The 18,248-nt window shown below is 38.3% G+C and overlaps 1 protein-coding gene across 1 annotated transcript in view; it reads right to left on the bottom strand.

The window, feature by feature from the left end:
• Positions 1–229: 229 nt before the first annotated feature.
• DCC (DCC netrin 1 receptor) overlaps positions 230–18,248 on the bottom strand; it is a 774,287-nt gene continuing 756,268 nt past the window's right edge. The window contains exons 28-29 of the mRNA XM_032654035.1: positions 3,969–4,111; positions 230–319 (exon numbers count right to left, since the gene is read on the bottom strand). Coding sequence (XP_032509926.1) covers positions 230–319; positions 3,969–4,111 — 233 coding nt within the window. The remainder of the gene's footprint in view (positions 320–3,968; positions 4,112–18,248) is intronic.

An 18,248-nucleotide genomic window follows, 5' to 3' on the forward strand; every position in this document is an offset into this window, starting at 1 on the left:
TTTGCTTTTGTTAAGGGACCCCAGAGTCATCATTTTGAAACTCCTGATGCCTATGAAAGAAGGGATGCTTATTCCTCCTGAACTGCTTCAGGAGCTTCCAGAACTCAGTGGTCCTGATGGTTAACCTGTACACTGGATAGAGTTCTTGGACACAGGTGTGCTGTTTATGGGTAACTGGTAATGCTGCAAAGGTCCTGGAAGATTCACCTCATCAATTCGGCAATGTGTGTTAAAAGGCCGAGCCTGTGATAGCGTTAAGTTGCTTCATTAGCCCTTCCAAACTTGCCATTTGTTCGCTCAAATCATCCTGTTCATACACCTACAGAGAGAATGAGAGCAAAGAATTAGTACAGGTGGATATCGGTGCACTCCTTTTGTTAAGGCAGGGCCATGTCTAATTGATTGACCGTATTATCATGCATGGCACGGCGGCCCATAGCCAGGGGCTGTGGACTCAGCATATCATCATTGAAGGAAGATGCTGGTAATAAAAGAGGCAGTGATGAATGATTGTCTGCTCTTTCACTGTGTTCATCCTTGTGATGAGGCAAAGGCTTTAGTGTCAGAAAAAATCCTGTTTCAAATCAAGTTCTACCAAACTGTGTGATCTTGGACAAGTTAGTAAACCTCTCTGACGTGTAGTTCTCAGATGTAAAATGATTGATGATGTTGACATCTATTTCATAGGCTATTCTCAGCATCCTGTGACATGTTTAGTGCCTATCAGTGTTCAGCACGTGGTACATAGTCAACGTGTTCCTTTTCCTTTCCATTAGGATATGAACAGGATTTACATCACCAGGTCTCCTTACTTTGTAACACCACACAGGTACTTTTTTATGTGTGGGAACTTGACCTGACCAGTGAAGAGTCTGAGGATTATGACCTTAGTTTGTGTGTGAAAACAGAATTCTCACCCCAAACCAGAACCGCCTCTGTGCGTGGTTGTAGAGGGGACCTTATGACACGGTTTGATTGGTGGATAAAATGGAAAGCCTGAACTGCAGGATCTTAGCGACCATACTGTCTGTAACTCTCCCTTACTGTGAGCCACTAGAATCGTGTCATTAATAATACCTTGCTATTAGTGAGCACAGACCACCCCTGGTCACTAGCGTCGGGGATTTGGGTTCAGTAGGTCAAGGAGAGGTTAGAATCTCTTCCTTTTATAAAGCTTCCCAGCTAATTCTGATGGTCAGCCAGTGGGGAAAACAAGGCTGTGGTGTTAATTTGAATCCCAGTTCTTCTATAGACTTGGCCTTTTGAGTCTGTCTCCTTATTTGTCAAATGGGAATAGCAAGCTTACCTCACTGGGTGGCTGGGAGGATTCACCAGGTCAGTTTGGTGAGTGCTAAGTGTTCAATAAATGTTAGTACCTTTTTTCTTTTCCTTTCCCAAAATACCCTTTGTTTTGACGTATACATACCGACTCTACCTGGTTATTCTTGGTTAGCTCATTCATTTGATGAAATTATTGAACCAAATTGAGGCCTGAGGCCTGATGTTTTACTCTGTGGAGGCCAGGAAGCATTACTCAGTACTGTGGTCAGAATGTATATAAAGTCCTGCCAAATAAACACCCTGGCTGCCACGAGAACACTGGTGGAGAAGAAACAACTTGTGGTATTAAACAGTTTGGAAATGGTACCTTCTTATGGGAATCTCAGCCTGCCAGTGAATGATTTGGTCGTGTAATGTGTAATCTTCAGAGTTTAACAGGGATTGAAAGATGTAGCCAATTTGGCCCAAAAGACTGACCTATGTATGAGGAGGGATGCTGAAGTGAACTGATTAATTTGATAACTCCTTTCCCAAAATGATGTCATAGTTATGTGTGTTGTTTTCTCAAATTATTTAGATCTTGTCCAATAGAGCAACATCAAACCACATGTAGTAGCTACTGGATTTTCAAAATGTGGATAGCCTGAACAGAGATGCATTGTACACATGAAATACACATCATATTATGAGCACTTAGTACAAAAAAAGTAAAATATCTTAATGATAAATTTTTATATTTATTGCATGTTGAAATGATAATATTTTGGAAGTATTGGGTTAGATGAAATATATCATTAAAAGTAATCTCACCTGTTCATTTTTACATCTTTTCATGTGGCTCCTAGAAAGTTTTAAACTACACATGTGACTCACATTATATTTTTATAGAATAGTGATGATCTAGATTATTTGTCCCATTTCTATATTTCCTTTAACATATTATATAATCTTATTGCTGTTCATATTATACTTTTGGCTGTCACTCCTTGGAGTCACTATATTTTTTTAATCAAACTTTTAAAACAGTTTATTTTTTTATTTTTATTTTTTTGGCTGCATCGGGTCTTATTTGCAGTACGCGGGGTTGCAGTGCATGGGCTTCTCTCTAGTTGTGGAGTCCAGGTTTTCTCTTCTCTAGTTGTGGTGCCCAGGTTCCAGAGTGCATGGGCTCTGTGGTAGTTGAGGCACGTGTGCTCAGTCGTTGTGGCGCGCAGGCTTAGTTACCCCATGGCATGTAGGATCTTAGTTCCCTGACCAGGGATCGAACCCACATTCCCCGCATTGTAAGGCGGATTCTTTACCACTGCACCACCAGGGAAGTCCCTTAGAGTCAATCTTAAGTGCAAAAACTGGGCCACCTGACATGATTCCTTATGAGATGAGATATATAAATTTAGGAATTTGATCTGAATTAAGATATGGCTAACAACTGTGACCCTAAACTACTGCAATACGTAAACAGCTATATCCTGACAGAGCAGTGATTAGATTCTTGTAAATTTGAATCTTTTAAGTATGAAAGTATGTTAATTATATAACATACTTCTGCAAACATTCACACACATACACACATCCAGATTGTCTGATCTCCAAGTGTTAAAATATTTTATTATTTGTAGTGCTGAAAACAATAAAATCAAGAAAAAATTTATGTTAATTCAAATGAGATGATTCTAATCTGGGTTTTTTTGCATCTTTTTTTCCCCGTCCAGTCCTCTAATTTTTCAAGGTATCATATGTGTTAGTACCCTAGCCTTCTTTAAAATGTTTTCTCTTGAATTATATTCAGAAACACTCCGGAGTTTTCTAAATTGCTGCCTTCAGGCAACGTCTTTTTAAATCTCCCTCAAAATGCATTGTTGGGGGAATTGTTTGCTTTCTCAAAATTTCGATTTTTTTTTGGTCCCCATGGAGTTTTTTCAGAGTTTTCTAATTTGATCACTTTTTAGCTGCCTCCCTTAGTTGGCAAACTTTTCTCTCATTAAGTAACTAAACTTTCCCCTCTAAATATATCAGTTCCTTCTTTTTTTTTTTTTTTTCCTTCCTAAATTCCTTCCTTCATTTCTTCATTTTGTGTTTTCCTCTTCTCAATTCTGTACTTCTAGGCTATTTTATGATTTTATAAGTGACATGTATAACTTCAGAAAGCTCCTCAGAGTAGAGCTTTATTACTATTTTTCTATTTTAAAGAATAATTATATAGTTATATTTCCAGGTATGCCAAGGTGTTTCATCTCATTGATGAAAATGTGTGTGTGTGTATAATTTTTTTTTTACATCTTTTAATGTGGCTCTTTGAAAATTTTAAATTACACATGTGGTTCACATTATAGGATAGTGATGATAGTGTATTATCTATGGATATATACACACACACGTGTATATTCATATATATATACACGTGTGTATATATACATATATGTATGTAAAGTCACTCATTCTGTTGCTATCTGCTTGTATTTATAAGATTGGCTTTAAGTACCAACGATTTTTTAATATAACTAAATCCCTGATATAATGTTTTTCCCTAAAGTTTCTTCTCTTCATATGTAAGTGCAGGAAAACAGAGCTAACCAAACAATAAGAACAACAGGGGCTTGGGGTTAATGGAGAGTGCTGGTTGGCTTAGACTGCATTGCTCAGCAGTGCTTCCCTTAATGGGGCACGAAGTTCAAGGATGGTCTTACATTGGCTGGATCCTCTGTTGGTTTGTGACTCTCCTCAGACACTTCAGGGGCTGTTGGCACAGATACAGGAAGCAAAGGAGATCTTGCCTTTCCAGCCAACCCAAGAGAGGCTGTTTTGACATGAGTCTTGGGAAGAGTAGGCCCTAAAAGGAAAACACAGAATGATGAAAGTACTGTATAAAACACCCTGGAACAAACTCTCAAGCATGTAAGCCGGATCCAGTGGGTTGGCGTTGATTTTAAGGTTATTGTTCATTCTGTAGTCTAGAGATGGATTCTGACACAACGAACAGGCTTCTTTGATTCCTACTGAATCGAAAACAATCCCGATTAGGCCTCTCCAGGTGAAGCTCCACCAGTCGTATGTAATTTCAAGTGGATTTCAAATCTCCCTGTGAAAGGTTGCCTGGGAGCTACAGACTGCTCACCACACCTTCTAAAGTGTCAGCCCAGCTCATTTTGGGCCAGCCTCAGCTTTGAGCCAGAAAGCCCTGTGCTAAACCACCTATATAGGCCATAAACTGTGAGTGCCAAGGAATATTCGTGCAGTTAAAAGAGATGGTTGCTCTGATCTGGAAATGAGTGTTAGATGTTACGGTACAAAAGAGTCCTTTATGGCTAACCTGATTGAAGATCATTATTGATTTTCTTTCGGAAAAGAAAAAAGATATGATTCTGTCCTGATGAGTCTTAGTTTCTCTCAATGAAATACGTTCTAATCCTCATGAAAATCATTTGAGTAACTGCTGAGTTTCTCCCAAAGGATATTTCAGTCTGCTACGAACAATGGCTACCTTTTCTTTTTGGGTCTAAAATTTGCCTTGTAAATTCTGCTTAGATTATAGCAGTAATATAACTTTGTCCCTATAGTCTAAAACAAAAATTTTATAAAGGCATATCGAATCAGCTAGTATACCTCACAGACCTAAGGACTTGCGTCATTCTTAATACTATAACCAAGACCTCAGCATAGAAGGTACTGAAGTCATCAAAAGAAGTTTGCCTCAGTTCTCTTCTATCGTCAGTGATATTTAAGTTCTAATGATCCCAATGGCGTACTATATATTTTTGGGGAAAAAAGTTATTTTGACCATGCTTTGAAAAACATAATTCTAGTTAATAAAACTCAAAAGTTATCCTACTATCAGAGAAATAAGGGGTATTTGCTTATTGGGAAAGAAAGAATGCAAACAATCTAGGAGGCTAGCAATTTGCTAAATGCTAAATCCCAACAAAAGCACATTTTTTCATACCGTGGCCTAGCATTTAATTCCTTCATATTTATATTCTTTCACTCTTTTCCCTAAACCAAGGCTCAAAGTCTGCAGTTAGAATCATTTATCACTAGAGGGTGATCTGAGGTTTTTGGTAACTTATATGAGAAGAGATATAGAGACAGGAGAAACAAGAATAATTTTCTTAAGGAAGGAATATTTATGGAGTTCCTACTAAGCTCTAGACTTATGCTAAGCATTTTAGTTTATTTTAGGCAAAATAACATAGTGCAGAAGAATCTGCTACTTACCAACCCAATCTGAATTCAGATCCTATAAAGCCTAACTACGTACTACATATGTAATTCCTTGTTCAACTAATTTCTCTTGCCTGTTTCTTCATCTATAAAATAGAAATAATAATTTGTGAGGATTGATAAGATTAAAGTGGCTGCTTTCCTGTAACTTGTTCAAAGAGAGCTAGCTATTATTAATATTTAATTGCCAAAACAAGCCTGCTAAGTATTCCATCTCCAGTTCATGTATGAGGATGCTAAAATGAAGAGAAATGGATTAACTTGCTTAAGTTCATACATTTCAGAAGGGCAGACAGAGCAAGGATTTGCAACTGAGCAAATTAAGGTTTAATCATTGATATTTTGATCTAGTTCATCCAATTTAAATGAGGTTATCGAAGAAGCAATGTAAAAGAATATGAAATCTAGTGCAAGACTATAAGTAACCTGAGGGTAGAAACTATTTATTGTATTACAGTTTCTTGTAGTTAAATTATGTTTGAATTTAAAGGGGGAACAATGAACTTAGCATTAATTTAAGCTACTTTTATTACAATGTTGTTTAAATCTATTCAAACATAAAACTTGGCATAACCTTTATAAACTTGTAGTTCTAACACTATGCTATAAAACCAAAACATGTTTAAAATTAAATAGCAAAGTCCTACACACATACGTTTGGTACTCACTGCTGCGCCACAAGTGATTTTGGGTTTGTCTCACATGATCAATTTTCACTCTCAGTTTTTTTCTCTTTGAACAATAGGCAAACCTTCATTCTTCCAGAGAATGTAATGCCAGCTGGTTTTCGTTAGATCTGAAGAAATCGTTTATATAGTAAGTCTGCCTCTGACTATAAAAACACAGTGTTCCTAGAGCCAACTTAGTTGTAACCCCAAATACAAAGGCAGGCATTTAAAAACCCTGGCAGAACGATGCTATAAAATGGCCCTCTGCATACTCCACCTTGTGTAATTCACATTAATCTTATAGATGATCACCTAAGGGAAAGCACAAAGTTTAACGAGGAATTTTCATACAGTACTGGTGAACGTTGAGAATGTTATCTGTTGAACTCCCACTTTGAATTTCATTTTCTGAATTCTGTTTATAATCCCTTCGAGAATGTTCACAATATTCTGATGAAAGCCGAACGTAGCTTTATTGCCATGGAAAGTTGTTCCTCCTATAGGTCACATTCTGTGAGTCACCTCTTCCTTCCCTACATTTAGTAGAACAGAGTAGCGGCATTTCAACAATTAACACTTTATGTATATATCTTTTATATGTTTTGTTACAATTTTGACTTTGCTTTCCTTGATGGTGTATGGTGAAATCTAATTGTTATTGAATTTTAAATTTTAGGTTTTTTTAAAAATTGAAGCATAGTTCACGTACAATGCTGTGTTAGTTTCAGGTGTACAGCAAAGTGATTCAAATATATATATTCTTTTTCAGATTCTTCTCCACTATAGGTTATTACAAGATACTGAATATAGTTCCCTGTGCTGCTATATGGTAGGTGCTTGTTGGTTATTTTATATATAGTAGTTTGTATCTGCTAATCCCAAACTCCTAATTTATCCCTCCCCTCCATCCTTTTCCACTCTCGTAACCATAAGTTTGTTTTCTATGTCTGTGTGTCTGTGTCTGGTTTGTAAATATGTTCATGTGTATCATTTTTTAGATTTCACATGTAAGTGATATCATGTGATATTTGTCTTGGTCTGACTTCACTTAGTATGATAATCTCTAAGTCCATCCATGTTGCTGCAAATGTCATTATTTCATTCTTTTTTATGGCTGAGTAATATTTTGTGTGTATATATATATGTGTGTGTGTGTATATAATATATATATATATATATATATATATATATATATCTATCTCACATCTTCTTTATTCCTCTGTTGATGGACACTTAGGTTGCTTCCATGTCTTGGCTATTGTAAATAGTGAACATTGGGGTGCATGTATCTTTTCAAATTAGAGTTTTCTCCAGATATATGCCCAGGAGTGGGAATCGCTGGATCATATGGTAACTATATTTTAACTTTTTTTTTTTTTTTTTTGCGGTACGCGGGCCTCTCACTCTTGTGGCCTCTCCCGTTGCGGCACAGGCTCTGGACGCGCAGGCTCAGTGGCCATGGCTCACGGGCCTAGCCGCTCCACGGCATGTGGGATCTTCCCGGACCCGTTCCCCTGCATCAGCAGGTGGACTCTCAACCACTGCACCACCAGGGAAGCGCTATTTTTACTTCTTTAAGGAATCTCCATACTGTTCTCCATAGTGGCTGTACCAATTTACATTCACACCGACAGTGCAGGAGGGTTCCCTTTTCTCCACACCCTCTCCAGCATTTATTGTTTGTAGATTTTTTTGATGATGGCCATTTTGACTGGTGTGAGGTGCTACCTCACTGTAGTTTTGATTTGCATTTCTCTAATGATTAGCAACGTTGAGCATCTTCTCATGTGCCTATTGGCCATCTGTGTATGTCTTTTTGGAGAAAGGTCTATTTAGGTCTCCTGCCCATTTTTTGATCAGGTGGTTTATTTTTTTTGAATATTGAGCTGTATGAGCTGCTTGTATATTTTGGAGATGGATCGCCTCTGTCGCAGCATTTGCAAGTATTTTCTTGTATTCTGTAAGTTGTCTTTTCATTTTATTTATGGTTTTCCTTGTTGTGCAAAAACTTATGTTTGATTAGGTCCCATTTGTTTATATTTGCTTTTATGTCTATTGCCTTGGGAGACTAAGAAAGTACTGACATAAGAAAGTATTGCTACGATTTATATAAGAGAATGTTCTGCCTATGTTCTCTTCTAGGAGTTTTAAGGTGTCATGTCTTATATTTAAGTCTTTAAGCCATTTTGAGCTTTTTTGTGTGTATGGTGTGAGGGTTTGTTCTAACTTAATTGATTTACATGCAGCTGTCCAGCTCTACCAACACCACTTGCTGAAGAAATTATCTTTTCCCCATTGTATAATCTTGGCTCCTCTGTTAAAGATTAATTGACCATAGGTGTATGGGTTTCTTTATGGGATCTCTGTTCTGTTCCAGTGATCCATATGTCTGTTTTTGTGCCAGTGCCATGCTGTTTTGATTACTGTGGATTTGTAGTACTGTCTGAAGTCTGTGCAGATTTTGCCTCCTGCTTTATTCTTTTTCCTTAGGATTGTTTTGGCAATTCTGGGTCTTTTATGGTTCCATATAGGATTATATGTTCTAGTTCTGTGTAAGAAGTCATGGGTAATTTGATAGGGATGACATTAAACCTGTAGATTGCTCTGGTTAGTATGGCCATTTTAATAATATTAATTTTTCCAACCCAAGAGCATGGAATATATTTTAACATTTCTTTAAATAGTCTTCAATTTCCTTTATCAATGTTTTATAGTTCTCAGCATGTAAGTCTTTCACCTCCTTGGTCAGGTTTGTTCCTAAGTATTTTATTTTTTTGAGGAAATTTTAAAAGGGATTTTATTTTTAACTTTCCCTTTCTGATATTTCATTGTTAGTGTAAAAAATGCAACTGATTTATGTATGTTAATCTTGTATCCTGCTACCTTGCTATATTTGTTTATCAGTTCTAGTAGTTTTTGTGTGGAGACTTTAGAGTTTTCAACACATAGTGTCTTGTCATCTAAATATAATGACAATTTTATTTCTTCCCTTCCAATTTGGATACATTTAATTCTTACTCTTATCTGATTTCTGTGGCTAGGACTTCAAATACTATGTTGAATAGAAGTGGTGAGAGTACGCGTACTTGTCTTGTTCCAGATTTTAGCAAGAAGGCTTTCAGCTTTTCACCATTGAGAATTATGTTGACTGTGGGTTTGTCATAAATAGCTTTCGTTATGTTGAGCTATAGTCCCTCTATTTCCACTTTGGTGAGTGTTTTTAATATGAATGGATGCTGCATTTTATCAAATGTTTTTTTCTGCATCTGTTGAGATGATCATGTGTTTTTTGTCTTTTGTTGATGTGATTGATGTATCACGTTGATTGATTTGCATATGTTTAACTATGCTTGTGATCCTGGCATGAATCCAGCTTGACCATGGTGTATGATCCACTTTATGTGTTGTTGGATTTGGTTTGCTAATATTTTATTGAGGATTTTTGCATCTATAGTCATCAAAGATATTGGCCTGTAATTTTATTTTTTGGTAGTGTCTTTGTCTGGTTTTGGTGTCAGGGTGATGATGGTGGCTTCATAGAATGATTTTGGGAGTGTTCCCTTTTCTTCAAACTTTTAGAAGAGTTTGAGAAGGATCGGTATAAGTTCTTTAAATGTTTGGTAGAATTCCCTAATGAAGCCATCCAGTCCTGGACTTTTGTTTGCATGGAGTTTTAAAATTATAGGTTCTATTTCACTTCTAGTGATCAGTCTGTTCAAATTATCTACTTCTTCTTAATTCCGTTTTAGTGGGCTGTACGTTTCTAGAAACTGTCTATTTCGTCGAGGTTGTCCAATTTGTTGGCACATAATTGTTCATAGTAATCTCTAATTTTTTTTTTTTTTTTTTGGTATTTCTGTGGTATCAGTTGTTATTTCTCCTCTTTCATTTCTTATTTTGTTTATTTGGGTCTTCTCTCTTTTCTTCTTGGTGAGCCTGGCCAAAGGTTTGTTGATTCTGTTTATTCTGTCAACAAAACCAGCTTTTGGTTTTATTAATTTTTTCTGTCTTTAAATCTCTATTTTATTTATTTCCTCTCTGATATTTATTATTTCCTTCCTTCTGCCGACTTTAGGTTTTGTTTGTTCTTTTTTCTAATTCTTTTAGGTGGTAGGTCAGGTTGTTTTTCTTGTTTTTTGAGGAAGGCCTGTATGAGGAAGGCCTGTATGCTATAAACTTTCCCCTTAGGACTGCATTTGCTACATTCCATAGATTTTGTATGGTTGTGTTTTTATTGTCATTTGTCTTGAGGGATTTTTAAAATTTCCTATTTCCTCTTTGATTTCATTCTTGACCCATTGGTTTCTTAGTAGCATGTTGTTTAGTCTCCATGTAATTATTTTTTTCTCATTTCTCTTTCTGTGGCTGATTTCTAATTTCATGCCATTGTGGTCAGAGAAGATGCTTGAAATAATTTCTATGCTCTTTAATTTGTTGAGACTTGTTCTGTGTCCTAATATGTGGTCTATCCTTGAGAACATTCCATGGGTGCTTGGAAAGAATGTGTATTCTGTTTCTTCCAGATTTAATGTTCTGAAGATATCAATTATGTATAACTGTTCTAGTGTGTCATTTAGGATCTCTGTTGCCCTATTGATTTTCTTTCTGGAATCTGTCCACTGATGTCAGTGGGGTGTTAAAGTCTCCTACTATTATTGTATTCCCATTAGTTTCTCCATTTATGTCTGTTAGTATTTGTTTTATGTATTTAGGTGCTCCTATATTGGGTGCATATGTGTTGAGTGTGATATTGTCTTCTTGCGTTGATCCTTTTATCAGTATATAGTGTCCTTTATCTTTTTTTATGGACTTCGTTTTAAAGTCTATTTTGTCTGATATGAGTATTGCTACCCCTGGTTTCTTGTCATTTCTATTTGAATGAAATACCTTTTTTGCTCCCCTCACTTTCAATATAGGTGTGTCCTCCACTCTAAAGTGGGTCTCTTGTAGGCAGCATATCGTAGGTTCTTGTTTTATTGTCCAAATGCCACTCTGTCCTGTGATCAGAGCATTTAGCCTATTGACATTTAAGGTAATTATTTATAGGTATGTATTTATTGCCACTTTAAATCTTGTTTACCAGTTGATTTTGTATTTCTTCTTTGTCCTTTATCTTTTGGTTTTTCCTTTTGTGGTTTGATGGTTTTCTTTTGTATTGTGCTTGAGTTCTTTTCAGTTTTGTGACTCCATTATATGTTTTTTTGATTTGTGGTTACCCTGGATTGCAAGTATGTTAACCCATTACTATATCTACTTGCTTGAGACTGGTAGTCATATAAGCTCAAACACAGTCTAAAAAAATTATATTTTCTTACTCCCCTCCCTGACACTTTGATTTCCTATTTTACATCTTCATGTTTATCCTTTTGCTGTTCACTGTGTAGTTAAAATCACTTTCACAAAATTTTTTTTGATTTTTAAAAAATATATGTACTGGCTTATTTAAGTGATCTACAATGCTTTTATGTATTTGCTTCTCCTATTGTGATTTTTCCCTTTCTCATAGATTCTTGCTTCTTTTCTATTTAGAGAACACATTTCAGTATTTCTTTCAGAGTAGGTTCAGTACTGATGTGTTCTTTTGGTTTTTGCTTGTCTGAGAAATTCTTTCTCTCTCCTTGCATTCTAAATGCTAATTTTGCTGGCTAGAGTATCCTAGGTTGCAGGTTTTTCCCATTCAGGACTTTGAATATATCTTGCCACTCCTTTCTGGCCTATAAAGTTTCTGTGGATAAATCAGATGATATCCTTATGGGGGGGGGGCGGTTCACTTGTAACTATTTGTTTTTCTCTTGCTGCCTTTAGAATACTCATTTAACTTTTGCCATTTCAATTATGTCTTACTGTGGGTCTGGTCAGGTTCATCTTGTTTGGGACCCTCTGTTCTTACTGTACCTGGATATCTTTTTCCTTCTGGGATCCCTATTATGCATAAATCGGCACACTTTATATTATCCCATAGATCTCATGTGTTACTTTGTCTTTCCGTCTGGTTGTGTAATTTCTGTCTTGGAGATCATCATTCTTCTCCATTAGTTTGCTATTTTATTGCCTGTTACTTGGTTTTCATCTTGGCAATTGAGTTGTCTAATTTTGAATCTCTCCTCTATAGTTTCTTGTTACAGTGATCTGCATTTCCACTGACAGTCTTCCTTAACTCCTTCAGTATTTTTATTACCTCCTTTTTGAACTCAGAGTCTGGTAGACTGGAGAGGTGTATTTCATTGTTTAAAACAAACAGGGGATTTCTCATTTTTTAATTGGGAGTGGTTCCTCTGCTTTTTCATTTTACTTAGAAACAGTTATCTAATCTACTGTGGCTTTGAAGGGCTGTTTTTATGTGGGAGTGACCCTGTGTGATATTTTTGGTGCAAGAGGGCCATTTTTTGGTATGGATGCTTGCCACCTCTTTCCTCAGGTTGTGCTGGCCCTTGTCCTGATAAAGGGTGTGTTTGGTGGTGTTGTGACCAGAGCCTTCAGTGGATGTGGGGTGAGGCCTCCTCTTTGTCCCATAGTTGTCACAGCCCTTTCAGGGGCAGGGTCTGCTCCCCAGTTGTTGGAGTGGAAGCCCCCAGATCCAGTTTTAAGCTGTGGTGTGAGTAGGTGGCACTAGAGCCCTCCCACTGGGAAGGAGTTGCTGCATATTCCTCCCCAGGAGCTGTCCACCAGGACAGGCACTCTGTGACGTGGCCTGCCACCTACGGTGGGCACCCACAAAGTACACTGTTGTAGGCTCTGCCCTTGGATCAGTCTGTGTTGTGGGAATGCCAGTGTTCAGCTCGAATGTCCCCCAAGCACTGCACTCACAAAGCTGCTGGTGTGAACTTGCTGAAGTCACATACCAGCACCCACTGTGGGACCACAAGGAATTGGCTCAGATTTCTGCCCCACATCCACGTGTTGGCAACCCGCCTGTGCGTTCCCAGAGCTCATAGCAGTGCCCACTGTGAGCACACTGAGATGAGACTGCTATGGTGGGTCCACAACCTCCCTTTGGGCACATGTTGACAGTGGGCCTCCTATGGAAGACCCAGCCTCCATCCTGTGCACATTCCCAGTTGTGGACTCGACCACACTCCAGGGCCTTCAGGCTGTCTCTGTGTAGCTAAACCAAGTCCTCTCTGTAGGTCTGACTGCTCAAGTTTGAGTTTCAGAACCCAGGCACTGTGCACGGCAGGAGACATGCGTCTCAGGCTGGAAACTGCAGTGCGGGGGCAAGGACTGTCTGTGCTGCCTGCTGCCAGCCAGTTGCTGCACTTTCCTCTGAGGTTCCCTATCTATCTGTCCCTGCTGACCTCCCAGCCAGAGAAGGAGGTTCCCCGGGTGAGGGAACATTTCCTGTTTCATAACTCCCTGCCAGACATGCAGGTCCCATCTCAATTCCTTTTTTCCGCCCCTTTCATCCTACCCAGTTATGTGGTGATCTTTCTTGCAGCTTTGGTTGTATGAGAGCTTCTGACAGCATTCAGTAAGTATTCTGTGAGAAATGTTCCACATGTAGATGTATTTTTGATGTATTTGTAGGAAGAGGTGAGCTTCCACATCCTTCGAGTCTCCCATCTTGATCTCTGCCTAAATTTTAGTTTTTAAATTTTTAGATAATCTATTTCTGAAAAATTTACATTTTAACTAAACACAGGCAAATATGTCTGTCTAACACATATTCACAAATTAACACAAATCAATTCACTTTAGCATAGATATATATATATAGCAATACAAAGAGTAACACAAGAAAAAGTAAATGGTATGGGCTTAGCCTACTATGCAGGAAATTAAAACAGGCCTGTTGTATACTTGTACAACAACTTGTAAGAATAAAGATTCTTTTATAACTTATCAGACTTCTAGTTTTGCAGAGAATTATAGTTCTATTAAAATACACTCTAATGGAATATTTGCTGCCTCAGATCCTAATGACTTGGGCAGATCCACAGTGTATTATACTGCATCTGAAATTCTGAAATACTTGTATTATTACAATAAGATGCACATATGCCCAAACCCATTAGAAAGAAGATAACTGATTGTCTGGGCAACAGTTAGAACCTACTGAGTGTTGAACACATGCAAGATGCTGTGCATTTTACAAAAGGAATTAAAGACATTGCCTCAGCTCAAAGACCATGCAGTGTTTAAACCTCATGTTACTGCCTTCTCTCAAGTAATACTCACAGATTCAAATAAATTTAGAATGCTGGAACCCTGACGGCCCTTGAAGTTCATCTAGTGACCCTCCCTTTATTTTGCTGGAGACAATACTGAGGTCCCTGAAGATCAAGGTAGAAAATTTCAATAACATTCCCATACAGGAGAAGAATTTTGAAGAGTCTCTTAGCGTTCAGTATTAGCAGGGTGTTACATTTTTTTTTTCATCTTCCTGAATGGGAAATTTTCCAGGAGAGATTTATCACAGCCATTATCACAGCCAATAAGACAACTTTGGTCTTGAAGCTGGTAAAGTCTGGGTTGGTCCTTACAAGGTCACCAGTTTTTTCTTCACTTATGTACTTGCAGTTCACTATGTATTACTGGCTCCTGTTTTGATTTTCTAAGTCTGCATCTTTTATTTTTCTTCTGAACTACGTACGAGACATGCCTTTACTTCATGTCTGAGACCTTCCTAGTGGCTCTTCCAAAAGGCTACATTCTGAATCTATTTTCTCTACATCATTCAAACCAAGCAAACATCTTCCTGAAAAATAGTCTAATGGCATAGACTGTGTTCAAGTGAGAAAGTAGTGTAGTCACCTGGCATCTGGATTAGTAAGAGCTCAGTCCAATCTGCAGAGGACTCACTCTAGGAACCATCTTGCTGCCTCTCACCTGCTGATGGATTGCTACTGTTGGCAGGTGATTTATCCTGAGTCCATTCATCATTTTCTTCTGTATTTTTAAAAATTGAAATATAGTTGATTTACAATATTATAGCCGTTTCAGGTACTCAACATAGTCAGTCATTTAAACCTTCCTGGATTGCAGTTGCAGATGGGCTTTGTCACCCTTCCTTTGTTGCTGTCTGGCTTTTTCTACACTGCCCTCATATGCCAGTTTAAAAGCCAGCTTTAATCCCCCATTCTTGTGTGCTCCTTCTCCATGATGGGTTATTTGAAGGCATGATAGCCTTTGCCTTGCCTGATGGTGTTCTGACAGCCTGAAAGACAGCCATAATCCTACCCTCCCAAAGAACTAGTGAAATCAGTAGCAATTAGAAAAAGCATTTACTTCAGGGTATTACACTCCTATTCTTCAATGTCAAGAAATGATGGAATTTTTGACAGCTTTTCCTATTTTTATAGATCTAGGGAGCAGCTTCTAGAGAAGACTTTGCTTCATATTGATTTCTTCACCTTGGAGAACTGCACTATGCTAATTGGTTTAGCATAAATAATTTTAATAAAACTTCTCTTAATTTCAGTGACATTTCTGAGTTTTATCAGAGTAATACAGCAAAGGAAAAGAAAATGGGAGAGCGGCCAGATGGTGGAGTAGGAAGACCCTGAGCTCACCTCCTCTCATAATCACACCAAAATCACAATTATCTGCAGAACAACCATGGATATAAAAGATAAGAACCTACAAGAAAAGATTTTTTACAACTCTGCATAAAGAAGGGGCCACAACGAGACAGGTAGGAATCCTATACCCTCAGGCAGGCAACCCACAAATTGGAGAATTATGTTGCAGAGGCTCTCCCACAGTAGTGAGAATTCTGAGCCCCTTGTTGGGCTCCCCAGCCTGGAAGTCCTGTACGGAGAAGACGAGCCCCCAGAGTATTTGACTTTGAAGGCCAGCAAGGCTTCATTTCAGGTGCCCCACAGGACGGAAATACAGACTTCACTCTTAAAGGATACACACAAAATCTGATGCATGCCAGGACCCAGGGCAAAAGGAGTGATTGATTTGATAGGTGCCTGCGCCAGACCTCCCTACTGCTTGGAGAGTCTCCTGGAGACGTGAGGTGTGGCTGTCACTCACCCTCAGTATGTAGATACTGGTGACAGCCATATTTGGGAAAATTCTACCATGTGAACCCTGCTCCTGGCATCTTGGCTCATCAGCCCCACCCAAAAGCCTGTAGATGCCAGTGCTGAGACATCTCAAGCCAAACAACCAACTAACTAACTGGGTGGGAACACAGTCCCACCCATCAGCAGACAGGATGCCTAAAACCTTCCTGAGCCCACAGACACCTCTTGACACACCCCTGCCCAACAGAGGGCCAAGACCCAGCTCCACCCTCAGTGGGCAGGCACCAGACCTGCCCTCCAGAAAGCCTGCACAAGCTTCTAGACATGCCCCATCCACCAGACAAAGCAAGAAAAGTACCATCCTGCAGCCTGAGAATCCAGACCTTATCCTGGGACCAGCTAGGGCCCTGTCCACTAGCAGGCCAATGCTAGCCCACTAGCAGGCCAATGCTAGCTGAAAAATTCCCTAACTTGAGAAAGGAAGTCACCCAAGTCCAGGAAGCACAAAGTCCCATATAGGATTAACTCACTCAAAGAGGAACACACCAAGACAGACAGACACACTACTTAAAATGACAAAAACTAAAGAGAGAATATTAAAAGCAGCAAATGAAAAGCAACAATAAATAAATAACATACATGGGAACTCCCATAAGGCTATCAGCTGATTTTTCAGCACAACTCTGTAGGTGAGAAGGGTAGCACAATCTATTTAAGAGAAAAACCTACAACCAGGAGTTCAGCACCAGTAAACTAGCTTTATGACAAATTTTTTTTTTTTTTTTTTTTTTTTTTTTTTTTTTGCGGTACGCGGGGCTCTCACTGTTGTGGCCTCTCCCCTTGCGGAGCACAGGCTCTGGACGCGCAGGCTCAGCGGCCATGGCTCACGGGCCCAGCCGCTCCGCTGCATGTGGGATCTTCCCAGACCGGGGCACGAACCCGTGTCCCCTGCATCGGCAGGCGGACTCTCAACCACTGCGCCACCAGGAAAGTCCTATGACAAATTTTTAAAGGAACTTCTCTAGGTGAAAAATGAAAAGGCCATCACTAGAAATAAGAACATTATGAAATGAAAAAGCTCGCTAGTAAAGGTAGGAAATTATCCACATACAAAGCTACTGGAGAGGTTAAGTAGAAAAACCATCTAGATCCACATACAAGCAGTTAAAACAATTTGATTTAAAATATGATATAAAAAACACTGATCATGAGGGGGGAGGAGATTACACATAAGCAGGGTTTCTAAAATGCATTTTGAAATTAAGAGATCAAGCAACTTAAAACAATTATCTATATAGATATACACTATACAAAAACCTCATGGTATCCCCAAACCAGAGATTTATAATAGATATACATACACACAAAAAGGAATCCACCAAACAAACACAACACTAAAGATAGTTATCAAATCATAAGAGAAGAAAGGGAATAAAAAAGACCTACAAAAACAAATCCAAAACAACAAAATGGCAATAAGAACATACATATTGATAATTACCTTAAATGTAAATGGTCTGAATGGATATGAAAACAAGACCCCATATATATGCTGCTTACAAGACACTCACTTCAGAGCTAGGGACATCATATACACACTGAGGGGATGGAAAAAGGTATTCCACACAAATGGAAATCAAAGAGTAGCAATATTCATATCAGACAAAATAGATTTTAAGATAAAGACTGTTAAAGAGAGAAAAAACACACTACATAATAATCAAGGAATCAATCCAAGGTGATGATGTAACAATTGTAAATACATACACACCCAACATAGGAGCATCAAAATACATAAGGCAAATATTAATAGACATAAAAGGATTGTTACAATAATAGTAGGGGACTTTAACTTCCCACTTACATCAATGGACAGATCATCCACACAGAAAATCAACAAGGAAACACCGGCCTTAAACAACACATTAGACCCAATGGACTTAATTGATATTTATAGAGTATTCCATCCCCAAACAGAATACACATTCTTTTCAACTGCAAGTAGAACATCTGCAGGATAGATCACATGCTAGAACACAAAACAAGTCTCAGTAAATTTAAGAAAATGGAAATCATATCAAGCATCTTTTCCAACCACAATGCTATGAGA

The sequence above is a fragment of the Phocoena sinus genome, chromosome 14 (assembly GCF_008692025.1).
Source record: "Phocoena sinus isolate mPhoSin1 chromosome 14, mPhoSin1.pri, whole genome shotgun sequence".
Taxonomy (NCBI): domain Eukaryota; kingdom Metazoa; phylum Chordata; class Mammalia; order Artiodactyla; family Phocoenidae; genus Phocoena; species Phocoena sinus.